Here is a 23,854-nt window from a genome sequence, read left to right on the forward strand (position 1 = left end):
GCATACAGGCCACTAAATACTAGATTATCCAGACCTCTAAAATGAGCTCATTGTTACCACACTAATGTACCAATTTCTGCTAGTATGTACAGACAAAGTAGTGTTAGAAAATCTGAGCTTAGATTAGCATCTCCACTGTCTGTGGAGGTCAAGCCACAATCTTTCTGAGCCAGTTTTTTAAAAAGCAGTAAATGTGGTTAATAAGAACCCTGCCCCATCCATCTTCTACAGCTCTTGGGAAGATCCAATGAGATATTTTAAATGAGAGGATTTGGTGAACTGTGAACCAGTTATTATTCCAACGTAAATGGTTCTTTATAAAACACACAAACACAGAAAATGCCATCTTAAACTTTGCTCCTAAACCTAAAATCTGCCCTTACCCAAATGGGAACTGAGAATGGCCCTGAGGTAGCTTCTCTTCTCTTTTCTGGTGGTTCAAGGGAAGAAAAACTGCCAGTGACAGATTCAAAATATCCATCCTCCAGGACAAAGCCCAAGAGGCAGAATGGGGGACACCTGGGTGACTCAGTGGTTGAGCATCTGCCTTTGGCTCAGGTGGTAATCCTGGGGTCCTGGGAATGAGTCCCACATCAGGCTCCCCGCAAGGAGCCTGCTTCTCCCTCTGCCTAGGTCTTTGCCTCTCTGTCTCTCATGAATAAAAAATAAAATCTTAAAAAAAAAAAAAGAGGCAGAATGACACACTGCCAAGCCCTGAGGATGAAGGAGGAAACCTGGCGGGTACTAGTCCTTGATTTATGTAGGAGTGTGGGCAGGGCATTTCTCCTCCCTTTTCTATGGAGCAAGCTGTTGTGGGTCAGTGATCTCCACTACCCTTTACAACTAAATTTCATCATTCTGTGAATACAAAGTTAAAATAAATGCAAAATATAATACCTGTAGTGTTATCTGCATAACACACCTTGAATAAACCTAAATGTCCAACAATGGCAGACAAGCTAAGTAAATTATTATGTATCCAGACAACAGAATATCATGGCACCATTAAAATCATGTTCACAAATGCTTATAAGCTTTTAAGTGGAAACAAAGGATACAAGATTGTACACACCATCATCTACATAAAAATACATGCATGTATGCATAATTTATGAATAATTTAAAAAATACATAAAAAGGGTGCCTGACTCAGATGATAGAGCATGTGACTCTTCATCTCTGGGTTGCGAGTTCAGGCCCCACTTTAGGCATGGGGGTACTTAATTTTCAAAAATTTCAAAAAAGAAAAGAAAATACTGAAAGGTTACACTAAATTTTAATAGTAGTTATCTGTACACAGTTGGCTTATATTCCATTGTAAGTTTTCTTCTTTTATTTTTTTTAAGATTTTATTTATTTATTAGAGACAGGGAGAGAGGGGGAGAGAGAGAGAGAGAGAGAGAGAGACAGAGACAGAGACAGAGACAGAGACAGAGAGGAGAGAGGGAGAAGCAGGCTCCATGCAGGGAGCCCGACGTGGGACTCGATTCCGGGTTTCCAGGATCACGCCCTGGGCTGAAGGTGGCGCTAAACTGCTAAGCCACCAGGGCTACCCCAGCTTTCTTCTTTTTTAAAAAAGATTTTGTTTATTTGAGAGGGAGTATGTGAGCATGCGGGGAGGGGTGGCTGTGCAGAGGGAGAGGCAAACTTCCTGCTGAGCTGGGATCAGAGCCTGAGGAGAAGGCAGATGCGTAACCGCTGAGCCACCCAGGTGTCCCAAGTTTTCTTCTTTATACTCTATTACCCAAATGTCTTATTTTTTTTTTTTTCAAATAATGAAAATAGAGTTTTAGGGTTTTTTTTTTAACAGTATATAAAATCATGTATACTATATTATCTCAAGTCAAAGTGGGGAGGGTAGAGAGGAAGACAGAATATTTTGGCAGAACTGTGTCAAAATGTTAATAGTGGCTGATTCTGAGTAGAAATATTGTTTATTTTTTCTGCTTCTTTATTCTATTTTGCAAACTGCCTACCTAGAGCAAGTAATACTTAGTATATGCCCAATATCTAGCACATGATAAACAAGTGGTACTTGGTACTAATTCTATAATTAGGAAAGACATTTTAAGAGAATGGCCACCACAGAATCAGACTCAAGTCAGAGAAGATCCCAGAAGATCTCTGAGGTATGGAAGATCTAGCAGGAAAATACCCAAACTGGGTATATTAATGGGCTCTAACTGTGACTCTCCACACAAGTCTGTCTTCTTCTGGACAGCTGAGAAGTCAGGGCCAGAAATTATTCAGTGCTGCTCCCTCTGGAGTGTGAGTCAGAAAAAAAAAAATTTTTTTTTTAAGTAAAAAAAGAAACCTTAGCTAGTCAGCAGTCCCAAAACTCTATCTGGAAAAAAATGAGATCTCTTCACGATAAGATCAAATAAACAAGGTTTCTAAGTTCTATGTTTTAAAAAAACAAAATGCTATTATTTAGGAGATAAGATTTTAGTGCAATACTTTTCTTTTAAAATTTTAATATTTTTTAAATTTTAATATTTTTAAAAATACAACTGCAGGGTTTATTTTTAACTTTTTTTTTTTTAAGATTTTATTTATTTATTCATGAGAGGCACAGAGAGAGAGACAGAGACATAACAGAGGGAGAAGCAGGCTCCCCCTAGGGAGCCCAATGTGGGACTCAATCCTGAACTCCAGGATCACGTCCTGAGCCAAAAGCAGAGCTCAACCGCTGAGCCATTCAGGTATCACTAACATTTTGAAGAATATTTTGGGAATTTATTCAGAGAAAATCAAAATGTTTACATTTGAAGGAAAAATGATGTTTTAAAGGCAAGATTTCGAGGTAATGAAACTCTCATATATTCTTAAGTATTAACTAAATTACTGGGTAAAGAGGCTAAATTACAGAAAAATTCAATAATTATGACTTTATGTAAATAATGACTATCTTTTGTTACATGAGGTCCACAGCATCTTTTCTTTCTTTCTTTTTTTAAATTGCATGCCTCCTTGAGGAAAGAAAGTGACTTTTGATCCAGTGTAGGAAGACTATAAATAAGCCTTCCAGAGAAATAGTAAGACTGTGGTTTACATTTAACCATGAATGAGCAAAATATTAGGACATATCTTTAAAGTCTAAACCTGATGTTATATCAGGGTTTTCATTTCTATGTCTGGCACCATGTGGATATGGGCACTTGCAGAGAAAAACAAGAAATTTAAGAATGAAAGGTATCTGAGTGGGTTTCTAAACAAGGGCTCAGCTAACTATAGCCTGCCAAATCCAGCCCATCTCCTATTTTTATGTGGCCAACAGCTAGAATGGATTTTAAATTTTTAAATGTCGAAAAAAAAAAAAAAAAAGAATTTGTAACAGAGACCTAAGACCCATGTGGCCCAAAGTGTAAAATATTTACTCTCTGGTCCTTTACAGAAAAAGATTTTAAACCAACCATTTCATTTTGCAGAGGAGTAGACTCAGAGTCCCCCTGACCTGTCCAACTCACCCTGCTAATCACTGGTAGTGCAGGAGTAGATTATAGGCTTCCTGACTCCTAGCCCACCACTTCGGAGAGACTATGTTATACTGGAAAGCATGAATCTAGTTTGCATTTCTTGTTTTGCTCAAGGCTTAGTCACTTCTTGGGCTGTGCTTTAAAATATTTTGCTAATATTTTTCAAAGACTCTTGACCTTCCAATTTTTGAACTATCCCCTTTTTGGGAAAAAAAAAAAATTAATCCTTTATCCTTTCTTCTCATTAGGACCAGTAGTTCAGACCAATCAAATAGCCCTAATTGATGAAATGTTTTTTACAGACAGGATTCTGGCTAATAAAGGTAGAAGAAATGACTGAATTAGAATATCATCATCTTGCAACAATTATCAATTGGTGAAACCATTAAGTGAAAAGTTGATAGGGAACTTTTAGTGAACCAGACTACCTCACCAGAACCCACTGGTCAATCCTGGTGCTATTAAAAGTGAGTCAACCAGGGGCATCTGGGTGGCTCAGTTGGTTACGTATCTGACTCTTGATTCCAGCTCAGGTCCTAGTCTCTGTCTTGGGATCTTGCCCCACATTGGGATCCACATTCAGCACAAAATCTGCTTGAGAGTCTCTCTCACTCTCCCTCTGGCCCTCCCCCTACTTTTTGGCACTCTCCCTAAAATAAATAAATAAAATCTTTTTTTTAAAAAAAGAAGTGAAAAAAAAATAAAAATAAAAAAATAAAAATAAAAATAAATAAATAAAAAAAGAAGTGAGTTGGGATGCCTGGGTGGCTCAGCGGTTGAGCGTCTGCCTTTGGCCCAGGGCATGATCCTGGAATCTCAGGATCGAGTCCCATATTGGGCTCCCTGCATGGAGTCTGCTTCTCCCTCTGCCTCTCTCTCTCTCTCTCTCTCTGTGTGTCTCTCATGAATAAATAAAATCTAAAAAAAAAAAGAAGTGAGTTAACCAAATGTAAACATGCTTGTGTTATACATGATAAATTTCAGGAAAAAAACTTTCTTCTAAGGAGAAGAATTTTTCATTATATACCTTTTTGCACTGTTTGAAGGCTTTACTCTGTGGACATTGTGCTTTTTGAATTAAAAGGACTTTCATTTTACTCTCTTCTTTATAAACAGAATTTTAGGAGTAATTTTAATAAATCAAGGACAGTGCAATATGGTTAAAAAGGCAGCAAATCAGGAACTACTGTGCTAGTCATTTTGTCTCTACAAGTCTGTTTCTTCATCTGTGAAGTGAAAAGGTCTGATTAATTATATTTATCTCCAGCTTTTTCTAGTTCTAAAATTATGAGGCTATACCTCCTTTGTTACAGAATACCATGCAGCTTCAGCAACTTCCACTCGCCTTAAAACTACTATAGGGGTAGCCCTAGTGGCTCAGCGGTTTAGCGCCACCTTCAGCCCGGGGCGTGATCCTGGAGACCTGGGATCGAATCCTGCATCAGGCTCCCTGCATGGAGCCTGCTTCTCCCTCTGCCTGTGTCTCTGCCACCACCACCCCCCCTCCCTGTGTTTCTCATAAATAAAATCTTTAAAAAAAAAAAATCTACTATAGTGCATTTTGGGGTTTTTTGGTTTGTTTTAGCAACAGCAACCTAACCTTTTAAGCTTTGGTGCATTTTATTATATGGACATCCCATGCCTCAAATGCCATATGTAGCCCAGTTACTGCACTAGATCCTACTCCCAGGTACTAGTTGAGAAGTCAATAGTGATGTAATATCTACCTGATGCCAGCAAATTCCACCTTCTGAGTGATATAGGCACATGTGCTGACCTAAAGGAAGATAGAGAGACAGAGAATATGAGATTCAACAATACATCAAGGCCATAAAAGGTTACAAAGAAAGTCTCCTGCCTTTTTAATTTCTTCTAACAACCCAAGGTTCAATTAACATGGGAGTAATAGATTTACCCCATAAGCAAACCTGCTGGGGCAGGAATAACAGTAGGTTCTTAAGACTGTGACAAGTATAGACAATAAAGACCAAGTGGAAAATAAGTGCCCACTTTCATTAACACAGTTATCTTCACATACGTTTGCATACATATCTTTATTTACATACTCACTTAATTACAGAACACTTATTTCTCATTTTAGCTCTCATTTTCTAGAATGGAGCCCTCCCCTATCCAGTAAAAAATGAGCAAACATTTTTTTCTGAAAATATTCCCTGTATGGAAATTCTACCTATAATTTGTTGCTTTATCATGCTCAAAATGCCCAATAAGAAGAATTTTCAGCACCAGGTCACAATTAACAGATCATTTTAAGTAGAAAATGTTAGTTCAAAATAAATAAATCAGGAAAATGGGAGGAGAGTACAGCAAAAAGCAGTCTAACTGGGAAGGGACAAGATCTGGGTCAACCTGGTGTCAACCACTAACTATAATTTTTTAGTCTTGGGTAATCGCTGTCCTCTCAATCAAAGTTTTCACACCTATAAGTTAAGGGTAATAAATACCTGTCCATGGGGAGGTGACATGAACATATGAAAGCTAAAGTTCCATTCAACTGTAAAATAACAATTTCCCATTCGAATAAAAAATGTGGAGTAAAAACCTATAAACAAGCAAAACAAAGCTCAGGAAAAAAATAACTACAAAGAGAATGGCAGAAGATACACAAAGGGTTTACCATAATTATCTGTGATACTGGAATTAGAAATGATTTTATAACCTCTCCCTACTAAATCTCTACAAGGAACATAAATTATTCAACATAATGGGAAAAGTAACATACTTTCTTTTTTTTAATCACATCTTACCAAACTTTTCTTTAATCGCCACATATCCCCACGGCCAATATATTGATCCTTAAAGGTTAATTCCACTAGGTCAAGGGTCACATCCTAAAAGGGATAATCAAACATACCTCTCTGTGTTACTCTGCCACACTTCATAGTCTTAAGATAATTTACACTCAGCATGAAGAAATCTTTAAGCAAATGAGAAAACTACTGGAAGAATATCTGATAACACAACACTAACAAAGCACGTCATCCTCCCAGAAAAGGCTTTTAAGTACAGATGATAAGTCTACAACAGATGCTACAGCAGCTGGATCATGAGTAAGTGCAAAGAGTACCAAAGAAATAATTATGCATTTAGTCTTAATGCTGGCACATGCACAGGACATTGAAATCTGTGCTTTATTTTCCCAGATAATGTCAATGATATATTTTAGACAATGATTTTTAACCTATTATAGCATCATTTCTCATTCCAGAAAAAAAAAAAATGAGAACACACAGAGAAATTATAGCATCTTAATAGAAAATTTTACACTGACCTTGACATATACATACATATATATGTATATATTTTTTTAGGAAAGCTTTTAAAAAAAAGGGTGAGGGCTTTAAATGCAACCTATAGAATACCTAGAATCTAAGTGACCTATATGTGACTACATATTTAATAGTTCAACACTATACTTGAATAACTCATTCTTTCTTTTTTTTAAAAGATTTTTATTTTTTTAAATTAAAAAAAAATTTTTAAAGATTTTATTTATTTATTCATTCATGAGAGACAGAGAGAGAGAGAGAGGCAGAGACACAGGCAGAGGGAGAAGCAGGCTCCATGCAGGGAGCCTGATGGGGGACGTCCCGGATCACGCCTGAGCTGAAGGCGGCACTAAACCGCTGAGCCACTGGGCTGCCCAATAACTCATTATTTCCTTAGAGACCTAATCTTTTAGGAATGGTATTAATCATTCCCAAAAGAAAATCTGGGTGGCTCAGTGACTGAACATCTGCCTTCGGCTCAGGGCATGATCCCGAAATCCTGGATCTAGTCCCACATTGGAAGCAGGGAGTCCTGCTTCTCCCTCTGCCTGTGTCTCTGTCTCTTTCTCTCTCTCATGAATAAATAAATAAAATCTTAAAAAAAAGAACAAACACCTCATTCCCCAAAGATATTCAAGTCCAGAACAAAGACATACCTTAGGGTCTACTACATTCACGTAAACATCTTGATAAGGTCTTAGTCGAAACACTTGAGTCACAGTCTGGTCCACACTAATAGTTTCTGAAAGAAAAGAAATCTGGATCAGATAACATATTCTGAAAAAAGCAGGTAAATATATTCTAATCTATAAACACTCAGTCATTTGACAAGCAACACAATGATCTTTGACCATGGGCAAGAAACACTCTCTGCCTTCCAGCATCTTAAAGCTTAGAATGCTCTGCTTTTTAGGTGAAACAAGCACGTGAAATAAGGCCTGACCCTTCAGCAATTAAAAAATAAGAGAGACAGAAAGAGGAAAAATAAAGAAATTAAGGAGCAACATAAAAAAGAACTGTAAAAATTCAGAAGAGGAAGGAGATCATTTCTTATTTGGAATGAAAGTAGCCGAATTACTTTTCAATGGGCCCTTACATCTGGTAAGTAAGAAACATACCAGATGGCAGGAGATAATGTGGTGAGGGTAAGGAGGAAACCCTTAGGACTCGGGTTTTATAAAATGCTTCCCCATCATACTGAATTATAAAAGCTGTGGACATCATAATCCTTTAGAGCGAATCAGATTTTATCTTCTTGTAAGCACTATTTAAGGAATTACCTTATTTGCTATCAATTAACATTTTGGTTCCTTGATCAGCATGGTACACTCATTAAAAGAAAAAAAAAAAAGAAAGGGTCAGATCCAGAATGAGTAAGTAGAATGGCTGTTCTGGCTCCTCAACTCCTGACGTCAGGAAAGCCAATTCACCTTGCTGAGACCAAGTTCCCTCCCACAATCAAGAGTTGTGTGGGAAGATAAAAAGAGACATTACAAAAAGCTCCCAGTACAGTGCCTTGCATTTGTGATAGGTAATCATGAAATGTTTCTTTATCCTCCCTCACCCAGAGTAGGTACTTAACAAACATCTTGTGAAAAAAAAATACAGTATTTAGGAAAGCATGCTTTGCCAATAATTTTTCTTCTTTTTTTTTTTTTTTTTTTTTTGAGTTAAGTATAAAGCTTCACCTGTTCAGGTTAACTTTGCTTCTGACAATAAAGATGGTTTTTCTTCAGTGCCCTCAGGATGCTGACAAATGAGATTCCTTTGCAGTTTTGATATCTGACAATCTTTTTTAGGGGAACACAATTTGACAAAGAAAGAAGTACTATGTCCTCATTCCCTGAAATTATGAAGAGACGCTCCTTACAGTTTCTCTAAGTGTGAAAATAAAACAGTAGAGAAGAGAAATGGAATTCCTACCTTTCTGTAGATCTTCCTTAAGTGACTTGACCTGCAAAAGCAGAGGGCTGGGGGAGAAACCAACAAAGAGATAGGATGCCATAAGTGGTAATTAACCAACTTTCTTCACCCCCCACAAAAGGCAAACAGATCCCTCTGGACATACTGTTACCTATAACACAACAAGTGGGGGAGGGGAGTTCTCTTAGAAACAAAGAAACTCTCCACTTGTCCTCCAGGAAATAAATAAATGCTACACAATTTTTCAAAGAGTTGTCATCTTGATTTTAAAAACAAAAAGAATAGGCTTTTAAAAAGATTATTGGTTTATTAAAACCTAGAGGGCTAGGAACAGTTTTACGTAAAGGCTATCCTGCCTTGCAAGCCCCTTAAACAGAATATTTGAAACAGGACGCTGCCCCGGTAGTTCCCTTGATTCTAATGAGATGTTTACCTGTATTCATCATTGGGGTGAGCAATCTCCACAATGTCTCCAAGCTTGATGTGAGGAAACACTTTAGGGTTCATGACTAGCTCATCATCTGAAAGATAATTCAGTAATCTCAAGCAGAAAACAGACTCACTTGGGCGACAGTCTGTGGTACATACATTCTCATGTTAGGTCCTCGTGACCTCATGAGGTTGGTATTAGCACCCCATCTCGAGGATGAGGTTCAATTTTAAATCGCAATTCAGATGAACTAAAGCATTCACACAGGGGCACAAAGCTAGCAAGTAGCTGAGTGGGGCAGTGGTTCGGGGACCTTTGTCTTCAGAGCCCACGCTATTTCTACTACCATCCCACTGATCATAGGGAAAAAGAAGCCCCTTGCTCTCTGGAAATTAAACCTTCATGATTAACACTTTACTTCCTCAAATTATCACATGCCTAGCATATACCAGGAACAAAATAGTTTGAGTCTCACAAATGCAGCACAATTCCTTATACTTCTACAGTGTTCAAAGAATTTCCAAAGATGCTCACAATAAATCTTTGGATCTATCAGAAGTGAAGAAATGACCTAGGTGATAAAGTGACTTGCCTAAGGATAAACAGCTAATAACAGTAGAGCCAGGACTGATAACTAGTCCAAGGTTTCTTCTGCCTAAAGCCCACCACCTCTCATATGTCATAAAACAAAACAAAACAAAAACCACAAGCCAAGTAAAATGCCCTAGATTTTGAAATGCAACACTTGATCAGGGAAAAACTTTGGATATCAGTTCACATTAGGGTCCAATGAGACTCTTAAAATACAGGGAGGACATAGCTTCATATGTTTATATAACCCTACCCACCCTTACTGGAGTTGGGAAAAACTCACGTATAACAAACTCAGAATCATAAAGAGGGAGTGATTTTTTTTTTTTAAGATTTTATTTATCAGGGCACCTGGGTGGTTCAGTTGGCTAATCATCTGCTTTTGGCTCAGATCATGATCCCAGGGTCCTGGGATCGAGCCCCATGTCAGGCTCCCTACTCAGCAGAGAGCCTGCTTCTCCCTTTCCTCTCTACTCATGCTCTCTCTATCTCTATCTCAAACAAATAAATAAAATCTTAAAAAATAATTTATGTAAAAAAAATAATTTATGTATTTATTTGAGAGACAGCACAAGCAGGGAAGGGGTAGAGGGATAAGCAGACTCCCTGCTGAGCAGGGAGCACGACATGGGGTTTGATTCCAGGACCCTGGGATCATGATCTGAGCCGAAGACAGATGTTTAACCAACTGAGCCACCCAGGCACCCCAAAATGGAGTGACTTTTTTCTCTCTTTTAATTTTGAGGAAAAGATATGGCCTTTAATTATGCTAAAACATGACAAGTAAATATATCTAAATTTCAAATATAATCAAACCCAACAAAAATTCAGCCTAGTAAAGCAAAGCACTGGGTTAATCCCAAATTTTATTTGGTATATTGCTTTCATTGACAGTTGTTTTTTTTTTTTAATTTTTATTTATTTATGATAGTCACACAGAGGGAGAGAGAGAGAGAGAGGCAGAGACACAGGCAGAGGGAGAAGCAGGCTCCATGCACCGGGAGCCCGACATGGGATTCGATCCCGGGTCTCCAGGATCGCGCCCTGGGCCAAAGGCAGGCGCCAAACCGCTGCGCCACCCAGGGATCCCTCATTGACAGTTTTATGTCAAATCCTCTGTGATGCATTGCCCTACCTTTCGTAGTCTGAATTAAAATCCCTGAGAACAAATTCCACCATTTCATTTTATCATTTCCTTTTTTGGATGTCTGTCTCATCAGGCTAAAAGCTCCTTAGGGGGCACCTGAGTGGCTCAGTCAGTTAAGTGTCTGCCTTCAGCACAGGTCATAATCCCAGAGCCCTGGGATCAAGCCCCACATCAGGCTCCCTGCTCAAAAGGGAGCCTGCTTCTCCTTCTCCTTCTCCTGCCACTCTGCCTGCTTGTGCTGTCAAAAAAATAAAAATCTTAAAAAAAAAAAAAAAAAACAACTCCTTAGGGACAAGGGACCTTGTCATATTCATAATCTTTATATATATCACAGATATGTACCTAATTTTGTTTGATGTGTTTTTATTTATAGTCCTGTAAGAGACTGAGCATAGAACCTAGCTGACTTTGTTTCATACACATGAAAAAGTAGATTTGCATACATTGTATATACACTGTATATACTTTATCCTTGTATCCTTCCCTCTGTCAAAAGTTATTTTTGTTGTCTATTCAGTTCTACTCCACAAATGTTTAGGCAGCATCAACCACATACAAAGTCTAGTATTAACAGACTGTGCATTTTAGCAGAAATTGTGTTTTAAATATAGCAATGCCTGGTGTATCCTTGTCCTGGTAATTATAATGGTTACATTTACTGAGTGGCACTGAGCCTGGTACTCTACTAAATACTTTACATACATCATCTTACTCAATCCTCACAAACTCTATCATACAGAAACTAGTGTTTCCCCTTTTGGGGAGTCCTTGCCCTTCAGAGACATACACATGCATACACAAGAACAAACACGTAGTAAAATACAATTTTAAAAAGATTCATTGTGGGGATCCCTGGGTGGCGCAGCGGTTTGGCGCCTGCCTTTGGCCCAGGGCGCGAGCCTGGAGACCCGGGATCGAGTCCCACGTCCGGCTCCCGGTGCATGGAGCCTGCTTCTCCCTCTGCCTATGTCTCTGCCTCTCTCTCTCTCTGTGTGTGACTATCATAAATAAATAAAAATTCAAAAAAAATAAAAATAAAATAAAATAAAATAAAGATTCATTGTGTTGTTAATTCCAACTTCTGAAGCAAATAAGGTTGTCAGGACAGAAAAGAAAATTACTCCTTTACAAAAAGGAAAAAAATTATACTACTAATTGCCATCCTATTCTGCAGATTTATACACTCAGGTGCTAAGAAAAACAGAGAAAATGTTCTACTGTGCTTGAAGTAGTAGATAAGGTAAATGAGGGGCTTGCCTGAGGTCACAGGGAAAGAGGCAGGGCTGAAAAATCTGGTTTAGTACAGAACAATATGCTTTGTCCTGTCCCTCCTCACTAAGCCTCTGAGCCAGGTAAAGGTTCATGTTTTGATCATACCTGTCTAATGTGTATGTACAACTGCTCTCATAAATTTCTTTTAGCTGCCAAGCCAGTGCAGACTAGGATTTTATAAAACATATGCAGTAGGATACCTGGATGGCTCAGTGGTTTGACGCCTGCCCTCAGCCCAGGGCATGATCCTGGAATCCCAGGATCGAGTCCCACATCGGGCTCCCTGCATGGAGCCTGTTTCTCCTTCTGCCTATGTCTCTGCCTCTGTGTGTGTGTGTGTGTTTCTCATGAATAAGTAAATAAAATCTTAAAAAAAAAACATATGCAGTAAATATGTAATATAAAATACAAATAAACAAAGGGTAGTAGACTGGCAACATTGACAATGTCCCTTAAAAGTCAGAATACAAATGCTTTTAGAAGGGACCTGTGCTCTCTGGTGCCACTGCCCTCCCTGCAATCATATCATACCTGCTGCTTCACTCAGTTAGTTGCCTGTAGCCTCTATTGTCACACAAGTCAGTGTGTCATTTTCAAGGCACTGGATACAACAAGGACCTCAGCCAACTTACATAACGCCCAAAGACCAATCAATACTGACCACTGCCCCCAAAGCCCTTCTTGTGGATGACAAGTTTGTAGACTTTTGTTGTTCTCATCTTGTACTGTTGTTTCCTTCAGCTGTTCCACGCTTGGGGGAGAGAAGTCATCTTGCCTCTCTGTCACTGAAACACAAAAAAGCTAGAATGTCAGACTTTTCCTTGCGACTGCTCTTTGATTTCAGACCAGTGAGTATATACCGGTATTGTTCAGATGAGAGGGTCGCACCAGCCCTTGGATGCAAGCACTCCTTGGATTACAAGGAGGATTAGAGGAAAAACAAAAGCAAACAAAAAAACAAAACAAACAAACAACAAAAACAGAACCTGTGAACTAAGGGGAATTCGGGTCAGGGTGCATTCCAACCTCCAGGGAAAACTTGTACAGAATTGGGCACTCACTACTTCGTCTCTATCCAAGCTAACACCCAAATACTAAAGGGATCTTGAAAAAGGCTAGCGCACTCATTTTGCAGAAGAGGGAAAAGTGGGCCAGAGCAAGGGACTTGCCCAAGGTCACTCGGACACTGAGGCACTCCCCGCCGTCCCGGTTTAGGGAGAGTATGAACAGGAGGAGGGCAGGGGTCCGTGCCCTGGGCGTCCATCCGTACAAACTCTCGGCGGTTCCGCCTTCCCACTCTCGCTGCAGAGCGGGGGCCACTACGGCTCAGGGAGGCACGGGGGCCTGCCTAAGACCACACAGCGGGAGGCGGAGCGAGGTCAGGACTCGAACCTGGGCCACCACCCCCTCCCTCGGGCTCCACAAGCCCGGGGCCCGGTGAGCAGCGCCACTCACCCACAGCTCCGGAGCCCCTTCCCTCTTCAGGCCGGGGCTCCGAGGGTCGGAGCCTCCCGAGGCCCCCGGCGCCTCCCCGGGACGCCTCCCGCCGACGCCCCCACAGCCCGCGCGGCTTCCGAGCCCGAGCTCCAGGCGCCTGCCGGCCCGCCCCGGCCACAGAGCACTCACCTGAGAACCCGCGCGGCTCCGGTGGCTCCGCCCCGGGGCCCCGCCCCCTTCCCGCCCCCCGGCCCCGGGCCGCTCTGGCCGGGCCTCCGCCGCGTCTCGGTGGCCGCGCCACTTCCCCATCCGGGGCCCGCGGCGGGGCGGGGGCGGGGGCGGGGCGGGGGCGGGGCGTCGCGTGGGACCCGTGGCTCCGGCCGTCGGCGGCGCTTCCCGCCCGCTGGCGCGACGGCGGACCGCGCTGCGGAGGAAATCCGTCTCCTCACAGACCTTCTCAGATCCACACCCAAGAGCTTCGTTTCCGATCTGCCGAGCCCCCAACAGGGGGAGCTCGGGCGAGTCTCTCTGGGTCTGGGAACCGCGTTGCGGCCCCTCGCCTGGCCTCCTGGGGCGACTGAGGAGCACAAAAGCGCTTCTGGAAGAACTTTTTGTAAAATGCAAAGCGCTTGCGGTTTAGGGCGATGGACCCTGCTGTAAAGCATTCACTTTGACGGGGAGGACTGCTCTTCAAATCCCTCTAAACCCCAAATGAATCCCGTGCCTCCCTAGTTATTTATTAATAATACTAGCTGGCTTAGCTTTCACAGACATCCTTATGGAATGGTCGCATCCCTACTAGGTGGCAGATACTGTTGTACTTCACAAACAGGTAAACAGGCCGGGGACACGGAACTCCTCAGAAGGAAGCAAGGACGGATCCTGACCCAGTTGAGTCCGACTTGGCTCTGAAGGTTGAGCTCTTAACCGGCATCCTCCTCACACCCAGGAACTCAGCCCAAGCCGCCATTGGTCAGGACATCGTTCTGCTGCTGTCAAGGAGAAAATCAGAGCCGTGCGGCCTGTGCCTGAAACTCCCCAACGGCTCCTGACAAGTTGCCAGCTCCAACTAATTGACTTAACGCTTTGTGGAAAATTTCTGAATGTCTAAAGAAAAAAAGCATCGCGTACCGCAAGGGAGACAGGAGTGGGCAAAGGTGGGTGGGAGGTGGGCAAGACAGGAGCTTCCTTTAGCATCTATACTTTTACTTTAGGATTCAAAAGTTAAAGAACTATACAGTAATTGTAATTTTTTATGAATAAGAACATGTAATCACGTGGACTGCAACTGTTGCAAAACTTTCAGGGATAAAATGTTAACTTTACATTGTAATGTTTCTAATGCAAGGCACGGATTCAGATACTCCTGACTGAGTTTTTTGGTAGCAGCAGTAGCTAGTGGAAAGTCCTTTCAACCCAGAGGGCCTAAAGAGGAATTCTCTCTCCTTCGCCCTCAAGGAAATTTGATTCCATCTCCTGAGAGACGTTCATAATTGGTGTCCTTTTGTTTTAAGATTTTATTTATTTATGAAAGACACACACACACACACAGGCAGAGACACAGGCAGAAGGAGAAGCAGAGGGGATCCCTGGGTGTCTCAGCGGTTTAGTGCCTGCCTTTGGCCCAGGGCATCATCCTGGAGTCCTGGGATCGAGTCACGCATCAGGCTCCCTGCATGGAGCCTGCTTCTCCCTCTGCCTGTGTCTCTGCCTCTCTCTCTCTCTCTCTCTCTCTCTCTCTCTCATGAATAAAAAATAAAATCTAAAAAAAAAAAGAAGGAAGGAAGGAAGGAAGGAAGGAAGGAAGGAAGGAAGGAAGGAAGGAAGGAAGGTGAAGCAGGCTCCATACAGGAAGCCTGATGCAGAACTCTATCCTGGGACTCTGGGATCACACCCTGAGCCAAAGGCAGAAGCTCAACCTCTGAGCCACCGAGGCATCTCCATAATTGGTGTCCTATCTCAAAAATGGCAATATTTCACTTTTTAATTTGGCAAAAAACATGTAAAAAATCTTGACAGGTTTTGAACTTTTAAAAAACTCAATGGCTGCTCAGAGTTAGGGAAGGCTAAAATGGTTAGCTCCTGGACTAGGGATCTAGTCTAGGGGATCCTTGATTCTAAGACTGCTGTGCTACAACTACCTGCACAATAGCCTGTTTTTGGCAGTGTGGCTTTGCACCAAATTCTTCTCTTTTCTCAATTTTCTACCTTGTCCGATGGAAATTAAAAATACATGTATTTCTGGGGACCTGGGTGGCTCAGTCGGTTAAGCAGCTGTCCAGCTTAGGTCATGAGCCCTGCATTGAGCTCTCTGCTCAGTGGGGAGCCTGCTTCTCCCTCTCCCTCTACCTGACACTCTGTCTACTTCTGCTCTCTCTCTGTGTCAAATAAATAAAATATTTTTTAAAAAGCACATGTAGGGGATCCCTGGGTGGCTCAGCGGTTCAGTGTCTGCCTTTGGCCCAGAGCGCCATCCTGGAGTCCTAGGATCAAGTTCCGCGTCGGGCTCCTGGCATGGAGCCTGCTTCTCCCTCTGCCTGTGTCTCTGCCTCTCTCTATGTCTATCATGAATAAATAAATTAAAAATATTTTTTAAAAAAGCACAGGTATTTCCTTCTTCACAGGTGTTTGAGGTCCAAATGAAATGAGAGACATGTTACATTAGGTCTTTCAAATTATTTTTTTAATTAGTTAATTTATTTGAGAGAGAGAGAGATAATGAGAGAAAGCACATGGGAGTACAGGGAGCAGAGAGTGAGGGAGAAGCAGAATCCCCACTGAGCAGGGAACCCAACTCAGGTCTCATCCCAGGACCCTGGCACCATGACCTAAGCCAAAGGCAGACTTTTTTTTTTCTTAAGATTTTACTTATTTATTCATGAAAGACACACAGAGAGACATAGAGACATAGGCAGAGAGAGAAGCAGGCTCCTCAAGGGGAAGCCAATGTGAGACTCGATCCCAGGACCCTGGGACCAGGACCCTGGGACCACGACCCTGGGACCACGACCCAAGCCAAAGGCAGACTTTCAACCACTGAGCCACCCAGGTGCACCAGACACTTAACCCAGTTAGCCACCCAGGCGCCCCAGTCTTTCAAATTAAAAGAATTTTTTTTAATTTTTATTTATTTATGATAGTCACACAGAGAGAGAGAGAGAAAGGCAGAGACATAGGCAGAGGGAGAAGCAGGCTCCATGCACCGGGAGCCTGACGTGGGATTCGATCCCGGGTCTCCAGGATCGCGCCCTGGGCCAAAGGCAGGCACCAAACCGCTGCGCCACCCAGGGATCCCCTTTTTTTTTTTTTAATTTTAATCTTAAATTAAAAGAATTTTAAATGCTATATATAAATGAGGAGAATTATTGACTAACCAAAAGCATGGAATTATTTGGAGATTGACTCTCCTCAACTTTCAGGGGATTGATATATATGCTGCTTCTTTTGGACCTCTTTGTGCCTACTATAAGAGCTAGGAGCAGAGTTGGGACTAGGGTGAGGTGGGTCAGGCTATTGAGACACTTGCCTTAGGGCACAAAATGTTAAGGAGGTGTGAAAAAAAAACCTCTGGGAGCAAGAGAAACAGCATTTAACATAATTTTTAAGAGTAAAAATTAATAGAAAAAAATACTATTAACAAAATGTCACATTTTACAATAAAGACAAGATCAAGGCCTCTGGGTGACTCGGTCAGTTGGGCGACTGATTCTTAATTTCAGCTCAGGTCATGATCTCAGGAGCCTGGGATTGAGCCCCATGTCAGGCTCTGCACTCAGCAGGGAGTCTGCTTGAGGACTCTCTTTCCCTCTGCCCTTCCCCCTTAAATAAATAAATAAGTCTTTTAAAATAAAATGAAATAAAGTTAAGATCAATAATAGTGCTGCAATGTCATATTAGAACCTGAGGCAAACAGGAAAACCAGTAATACTGGGTTTCTCAGATCCCCTTCTCTAGGTCAGTAGTTGCCTGAGAAAGTACTGGACAATGTTGGATGCTGTAAAGGTAGAAATGTTTTGAAGTGAATTTCTAGCTAAATCATCCCCAAAACATCTGTAGTAGCCTATATATGAATTGTACACATATACAGATGATCTATGGACTCACAGGCTGTAAAATAATAGGGTTGGCATTTGGGTTTATAGATCTCCAGCCCTAACCAAAAGTAAGAAAACCACTATCTTGGCCAAAATAGTCCACATCTTGACTGGCTCAAAGATATCCTGGTCAGACAAGAGAGAATTAAAATCTCCCATAAACCTCCAAATCTCTAATTCTATAGTCAGCCAGGTTCATAAGATCCAAAAAGCAACAGATTTCTGTTTAACACAGGGCTATATGATTTGGATCAAGTTCACTCCATTCCCTAAACTTCCTTAATTCCTCCTCCCCTTTTTAAAAGATTTATTTATCTGAGAGAGAGTGCATGTGCATGCGCAAGCAGGAGGAAGGGGCAAAGGGAGAAGAAGGGAGAATCTCAAGCTGACTCCTCACCAAGCTCAGAGCCCCACATGGGGCACAATTCAGGGCTGGATCTTGCGATCATGACTCTGAGATCATGACCTGAGCCAAAATCAAGAGTTGGACACTTACAGGATGCCTGGGTTGCTCAGTGGTTAAGCATCTGCCTTCAGCTCAGGGCGTGATCCTGCAGTCGCGGAATCGAGTCCCACTTTGGGCTCCCTGCATGGAGCCTGCTTCTCCCTCTGCCTTATGTCTCTGCCCCTCTGTCTCACATGAATAAACAAAATCTTTAAAAGAAGAAGAAGAAAAAAAAAAGAGTTGGACACTTAACCGACTGAGCCACCCAGGGGCTCCTTTGATTCCCTTTTGAATAAATCTTTTCCTTCCTTCAAATGTTTCTGCTTGTGCCCAACACCGTGCTAGGTGCTGACCGCAGAATGATGAACAAGCATGGGAAAGGACAGATGATAAACGAATCAATAAAGAGACGCAACGTGACAATTTCAGCCAGTGTTTAAGCCTTGACGAAATTAAAACAAGATGCCATGCAGGACTGGAGGCAGAGGTCCCATTTAGATTTAGTGCTCAGTGTGATTAAAAGGAGCAGGAGAGGGGCAGCCCGGGGGGCTCAGCGGTTTAGCTCCGCCTTCAGCCCAGGGCCTGATGCTGGGACCCGGGATCCAGTCCCACGTCCGGCTCCCTCTGACTGTGTCTCTCTGCCTCTCTCTCCGTCTCTCATTAATAAATAAATAAAATCTTAAAAAAAAAGAAGAAGAAGAAGAAGAAGGAGCAGGGGACTATCACGATTAACACACTGATTCAAGTCATAAAAAGATCTCCTGAGCTGCCAGAGAGAGTCCCCTAGAACTGCAGCCATTCGCACCAGAAAAGACTGTGGCCCGGACTGGGGTGGTAGCAGCGGTTCGGTAGGCGCCTGTGCAAAAGGTGTGTTCCCCTTTAAGAACCCAGGCTGCAGGGGCGAGGCAGAGCGGGCGGCTCGAGGCGGCCCAGGACGCGAGGTCTGACGCGGGAGGAGCCGCCCCTCGGATTGCGCGCGCGCCGCTCGGGGGCGGGACTTGGGCGAGCCCGCATGGCTTGCTCGGGCCCCGGATGAGGAAGTGCGGGGTGGGGTTGGGAGGGGGGGCAGCAAGGAGGAAGAAGACCATAGAGACGAAGAGGCGGTGGCGGCTGGAGCGCCCCCGGGCTCTCTCGGCTCGGTAGGCTCAGGTAGCTTTGGCGGCGACGGGGCTGCGGCTGCAAAGGCCGGGCTGGCGGGGCGAGCGCGGGCCGCGGAGCAGGCCCCAGGGTAAGAGGCCGAGGGCGGGAAGGCTTCGGGCGCTGCCGCCCCGCTGCACCCTGAGGGGACCCTCCGCCGGGCGCTGCAGGCTGAGGGGTCCCCGGGCCGCCCCCCCCTCCCCGCCTCTTGGGGCGCCGGAGGGAACGGAGGCTGCTCTGCGGGCGGCGGAACAACCCGGGGAGAGGGAGGGGACCAGGCCCCGCGTCGCCGGAGGGGGGGGGAGGGAGGGACGGCTTCTCCGAGTCGTGGCTCCGACGGGGGAGAGATACTCCTCTTCCACCTCCCTACGGCGGGGGACCCCCAACTTCTCGGGGAGGGCGCCGCCCCTTGTCGTGGGCGCACGCTCTTCCCCCGCGCCTGTGCATTTGTCAGCGGCGCAGTGTCCGCTCCCCGGGTGCGGGGGGGGTGGGATTCTCAACTTCTCTCAATAGGAGGGGTGGTAGATAGCCCCCGGATATGGCCAGCGCCCCCCCAGACAGAGTGGCGAGCCTCAACTTGCCTGCAGGTGTTGGGGCGGGGTGGGGGGTGGGGGTGTCTTCCTTCCCTGTAAAAGAGAGACGTACCTTCTTTCTTTTATTTTTCACCTTTACTCCTAGATACAAAGAGAATAGACCCTGAACTGACTTGGTAGTTAGTGTTAGAAGTCCGTCTCCCCGCTCCCCCCAGCCCCCCGCCTCCCATCACGTCCATCGAGGGGGCCTCGCCTTCTCTTCCCTCAGGTCTCTGGGTGTGCAATGAGCTCCTTCTCGCTCAGTTCAGAGCATGGCGTCTGGAATATGGTAGTGGCAAGTCTACGTCCCCATTTCCCCATCTTTGTGACCTTGGTTGTTGGACCTTTCTGACCACCGATCACCCCTCCCCCCCATCTCTAACTTGGGTTCTCTAATTTTGCTCTTTGTAGAGCGTCGTCTTAAGGACTAAGGGAGAATTTGTGTAAGTGCTTAGGGCATAGTAAAGCATTTGGTACATTGTTGCTGCCATCGATACTTAATTTGTTGTCGTTGTTATTGAAGAAAGCAAACTAATGTCTTCCCAAAGAGACGCAGATTTCTCCTTGCAGGCCTCTTCCCATCCCCCACCCCCACATCACAGGTGTTCAGCCCCAGCCTTTCTCACTAGTAAAGGAGACTTTCCCTCCACCCTGGGGTGGAGAAAGAGGCATTTCTACTCCGTTTAGGTTCTTCCATGCTCCCCATGAACAAAGAGGGTCTCTGAATAATCAGGAGAAAAGACTTTGTTTTTGGAAACAGGTCTGTACTCGAGAGGGAGGGGGAACTGCTACTAAAAAGGCAGCCTTCCCTTTGTCCACAGAAGCTATCACTTCTTCCTGGGTGGTTAGAGATGTCCTCTCCCACTCCCCCTACCTGCTGTAGCCATTAAAAAGCTTCCTGCTTATCTGCACACCTCCCCCCTCCTCTGGAGCTTCTAACTTCTTTTCTCTCCCAAGAAAAATAAGACTCTCTACCTTTGAGAAGAAGACTCTTTCCTGTAGTGTATTTAGAGTGGCACAGATGGTTTCCTTCTCCTCTTGCTTTGAAAAAGAAATGAAAATCTTTTATGCAGAAAGCCTTTGTCAGACATTAGGAGCATTTTCGCTGTTTCACTCCCCATGTGGAGACAGAGGGATCCTTTTTCTGAATGCTAATAAAGGAAGGGAAAGGGAAACAGTGCTTGATGCTTTTGAAATTTCCTGCACACTCCATGTTGAAGAGCTGGGCCCTGTGTAGTATATAGACTTCCCTCCCCGACTTTCTGTTTGTCTAGAGATCTTGTTAAAAGATTCTTCTTTCTCTGTCCCTCAAGAAGAGGCCCCTTCTCCGAATGCCCTCATGGAGGCATTGGCTACAGTGTCCGAGTCTTGGAAAAGAAAGCCCCTTTCTCAAGGTGAAAGGAGTGTTGTGAACTTCTGAGGGCCTGATCAATATTGTGAGTATTGTCCTTTGACACAAGTGTGGCAGCGCCGGGTGTTACTAACCGTTCTTCGTTTTGAGCAGCCCTTTTGCATTGGAATTAAAGGGAGGGGAGACCCTCAGACTGGGGATTATTGGGCACATGGTTTTCTCCTCTGCTGTTTTCTTTGTTTGATTCCTCTTTTCTACGTTTTACTTACTGCTGTAAACTTTGTACCCCCCCCAGAACTTTTTGTTTTAGGGAGTATTAACTGAAAGGGCCACATTGTCAGGATTTTAGTATTATGAAATGTATTCTAATGAGATTGAGAGTTGCATTGTTAATCTTTCACCGGTAGTTTATTTTCTTCTTTTCATGTTTTTGTTATTTGGTGGGATAGGAATTAATGCTGCCTCTATGAAAAAGCTTTCCATCTTTTTTGTGTGTGAAGTGTTCCTTAAATTACTTCCTATGCCATGAGTACGTGCAGTGGGGCTTACTTAGTTAGAACTCTACCACCATTGTTGGTATCTATAGAAGTACTTTGAGGAACAAAGCGAAATAGAAAAGTTATCATTTAGAGTCACGGGATTTTTATGGGTGGCAGGACCCTTTGAGGTTACTTTGTTTTATTCATTTTACATGTGAAAAACAAGCCCAGGAAAGTTAAGTGACACATTCAAGGCCGCATAGCCTGCAGGATGGGGACCCTGATCTCCTAGTTTGGAGACCAGCAACTAGATTGCTTCCCAGCACTGCTGTTGCATTTGACATACACAGGTTTTGAGATGATTGTTCTCAATTCAAAAGAATTTCTTCTTTTATTGGGGTAACTTTATTGCATACTCCGTATAAATATGAGCTTTTTACAGGAATAAGTCCATTCCCTAAACAATCTGATTCTCATTTGTGTCGCAGTAAGGATGACAAGCCAGTAGCAGCTGGTAGGAGTTGTTTGAATCTATGATTTATTTTTTGCTTATACCTCAAACTAGATAATTACCTAGTATCCTCACCCAGTAGGTTGGTTATAAGTCATTAGTAAGAATTAAGCTATAAATCCCTGCCTTCATTTTATGAACATGTGTTATTCACTGTTTCCTCTTCAAGTTTACTTAACACTCTACTGTAAAAACTTTTATGGTTGAGGCAGAGAGCTGACATTTGGAAAGATATTGATAAAGTAAAGGGATAATACACTTACTGGTTATTCTTTATTCCTATTTGGATCTTGGGAAATAATGTTTAAAAAGTGTTTTAACAGAAGTAACACACACTTATTGTAAAAAAACACACACACACACACAAAACTGCAACATATAAGTTGTTTGTGATCCTATCACCCAGGGTAATACTGTTAATATACTGTTAATATAATATTTGATTATATTTTTTCAGTTTTCCTATGTGCATATTTTACCAAAATAAGAGTTCTGATGTTTAGTTTGATAAACTATCCCAGGGAGCTTTCTTTGTATTGTAGAGTTATGTTTCTTTACACCATTTTTATTTTATTTTATTTTATTTTATTTTATTTTATTTTATTTTATTTTATAATGTTTTAAAGATTTTATTTATTTATTCATAAGAGACACACAGAGGGGGGGGGGCAGAGACACAGGCAGAGGGAGAAGCAGGTTCCATGCAGGGAGCCTGATGTGGGGCTCGATCCCGGGACTCTAGGATCACGCCCTGGGCTGAAGGCAGGCTCTAAACCACTGAGCCACCAGGGATCCCCTACACCATTTTTAATTGTTCCAGTGTATTTAGAAATTAAGTTTTAAAGAACTTGAATATCTTGTTAAAATTTTGTTCTGATCCTGCAGTCTGTGGCATTACCAGTATTTTGATAGATGGCTAAAATAAGAGTTTGGTGGTACAGGCTAGTGAGCTGAGAATAATTTTAATCTGCTACTCTAAGCTTGCATCTAAATATACTTCAACTCTCATGGTTCCAGCGAGACACTCACCTATTCTGGGTGACTCAACTGCAGATACTGCTCAGAAACTTGAGGACCCAGGATGGGGCAAGGAGAAAAGGAGAGAAGTCTGCTTTGCTTCAATGGCCAGTGTGCTTAGTTGTTTCATAGGTTGAAAATTCTTAGAACGATATCTTTAACAAACAGGTTTCAAGAGATGATAGCTTTGTGGTGTTTGGCTTTTGTAAATTGGATGTTATTTCAGGGGAACCAAAGCTTTAAAATTCTGTTTTGGCCAATGCCAGTTTACAGTGTAGATGCATAGGAAATGTAATGGCATTGTTTTCCTTGAAGAATATTTTGAACCATTCTATGTGATTATCAGTATTGCCTCTTCATGATACAGATCTGTTTAGCAAATGTGTATTTGTGCATGGTCCTGTGTTTGGAACAAATCTTGAATTGGGACCATGGGGATGGAAAGGAGTGTGATTTGTTAGAGATACCATAGGAGTTGAGTCCATGGACTGCAAGTGCTAATGTAACAAGTAGAAGGTCAGATATGGTTATGTCTAGATGTTCAAGTCTGAGCCCTAGAATAATGGGAGTGTTGTTACCAAGAGAGGCAACATGATAAAAAATAAACATGTAAGTTTACTGAGAACATCTTACTCATCTTCGTTTCTCATAGCTGTTTGTATGTAGTAAGACTCAATTATTC

The 23,854-nt window shown here is 42.9% G+C and overlaps 2 protein-coding genes across 20 annotated transcripts in view; one reads left to right on the top strand and one right to left on the bottom strand.

Moving 5' to 3' along the window:
• The window catches only part of DEPDC5 (DEP domain containing 5, GATOR1 subcomplex subunit), a 122,876-nt gene extending 109,086 nt beyond the window's left edge, over nucleotides 1-13,790 (bottom strand). For 12 of the 13 annotated variants that reach the window (XR_008664070.1, XR_008664071.1, XM_055322373.1 and 9 more), the window contains exons 1-7: nucleotides 13,585-13,672; nucleotides 12,791-12,914; nucleotides 9,123-9,210; nucleotides 8,690-8,736; nucleotides 7,423-7,508; nucleotides 6,245-6,328; nucleotides 5,204-5,253 (exon numbers count right to left, since the gene is read on the bottom strand). Coding sequence is in view for 11 of the 13 variants with exons in the window: in XM_055322373.1 (XP_055178348.1) it covers nucleotides 5,204-5,253; nucleotides 6,245-6,328; nucleotides 7,423-7,508; nucleotides 8,690-8,736; nucleotides 9,123-9,210; nucleotides 12,791-12,848 (413 nt within the window). In the remaining 2 variants the exon portion in view is untranslated. Of the gene's footprint in view, nucleotides 1-5,203; nucleotides 5,254-6,244; nucleotides 6,329-7,422; nucleotides 7,509-8,689; nucleotides 8,737-9,122; nucleotides 9,211-12,790; nucleotides 12,915-13,584; nucleotides 13,673-13,755 lie in introns of those variants that run through there. The other variant, XM_055322368.1, reaches the window with a different exon arrangement.
• Nucleotides 13,791-19,196: 5,406 nt separating this feature from the next.
• The window catches only part of PRR14L (proline rich 14 like), a 56,295-nt gene continuing 51,637 nt past the window's right edge, over nucleotides 19,197-23,854 (top strand). For 2 of the 7 annotated variants that reach the window (XM_055322179.1, XM_055322182.1), the window contains exons 1-2: nucleotides 19,212-19,333; nucleotides 21,128-21,250. The gene's annotated coding sequence lies outside the window, so the exon portion shown is untranslated. Of the gene's footprint in view, nucleotides 19,334-21,127; nucleotides 21,251-23,854 lie in introns of all 7 variants that reach the window. The other 5 variants (XM_055322175.1, XM_055322176.1, XM_055322183.1 and 2 more) reach the window with 5 other exon arrangements.

This window comes from Nyctereutes procyonoides, unplaced genomic scaffold (genome assembly GCF_905146905.1).
Source record: "Nyctereutes procyonoides isolate TBG_1078 unplaced genomic scaffold, NYPRO_anot_genome, whole genome shotgun sequence".
Classification (NCBI taxonomy): domain Eukaryota; kingdom Metazoa; phylum Chordata; class Mammalia; order Carnivora; family Canidae; genus Nyctereutes; species Nyctereutes procyonoides.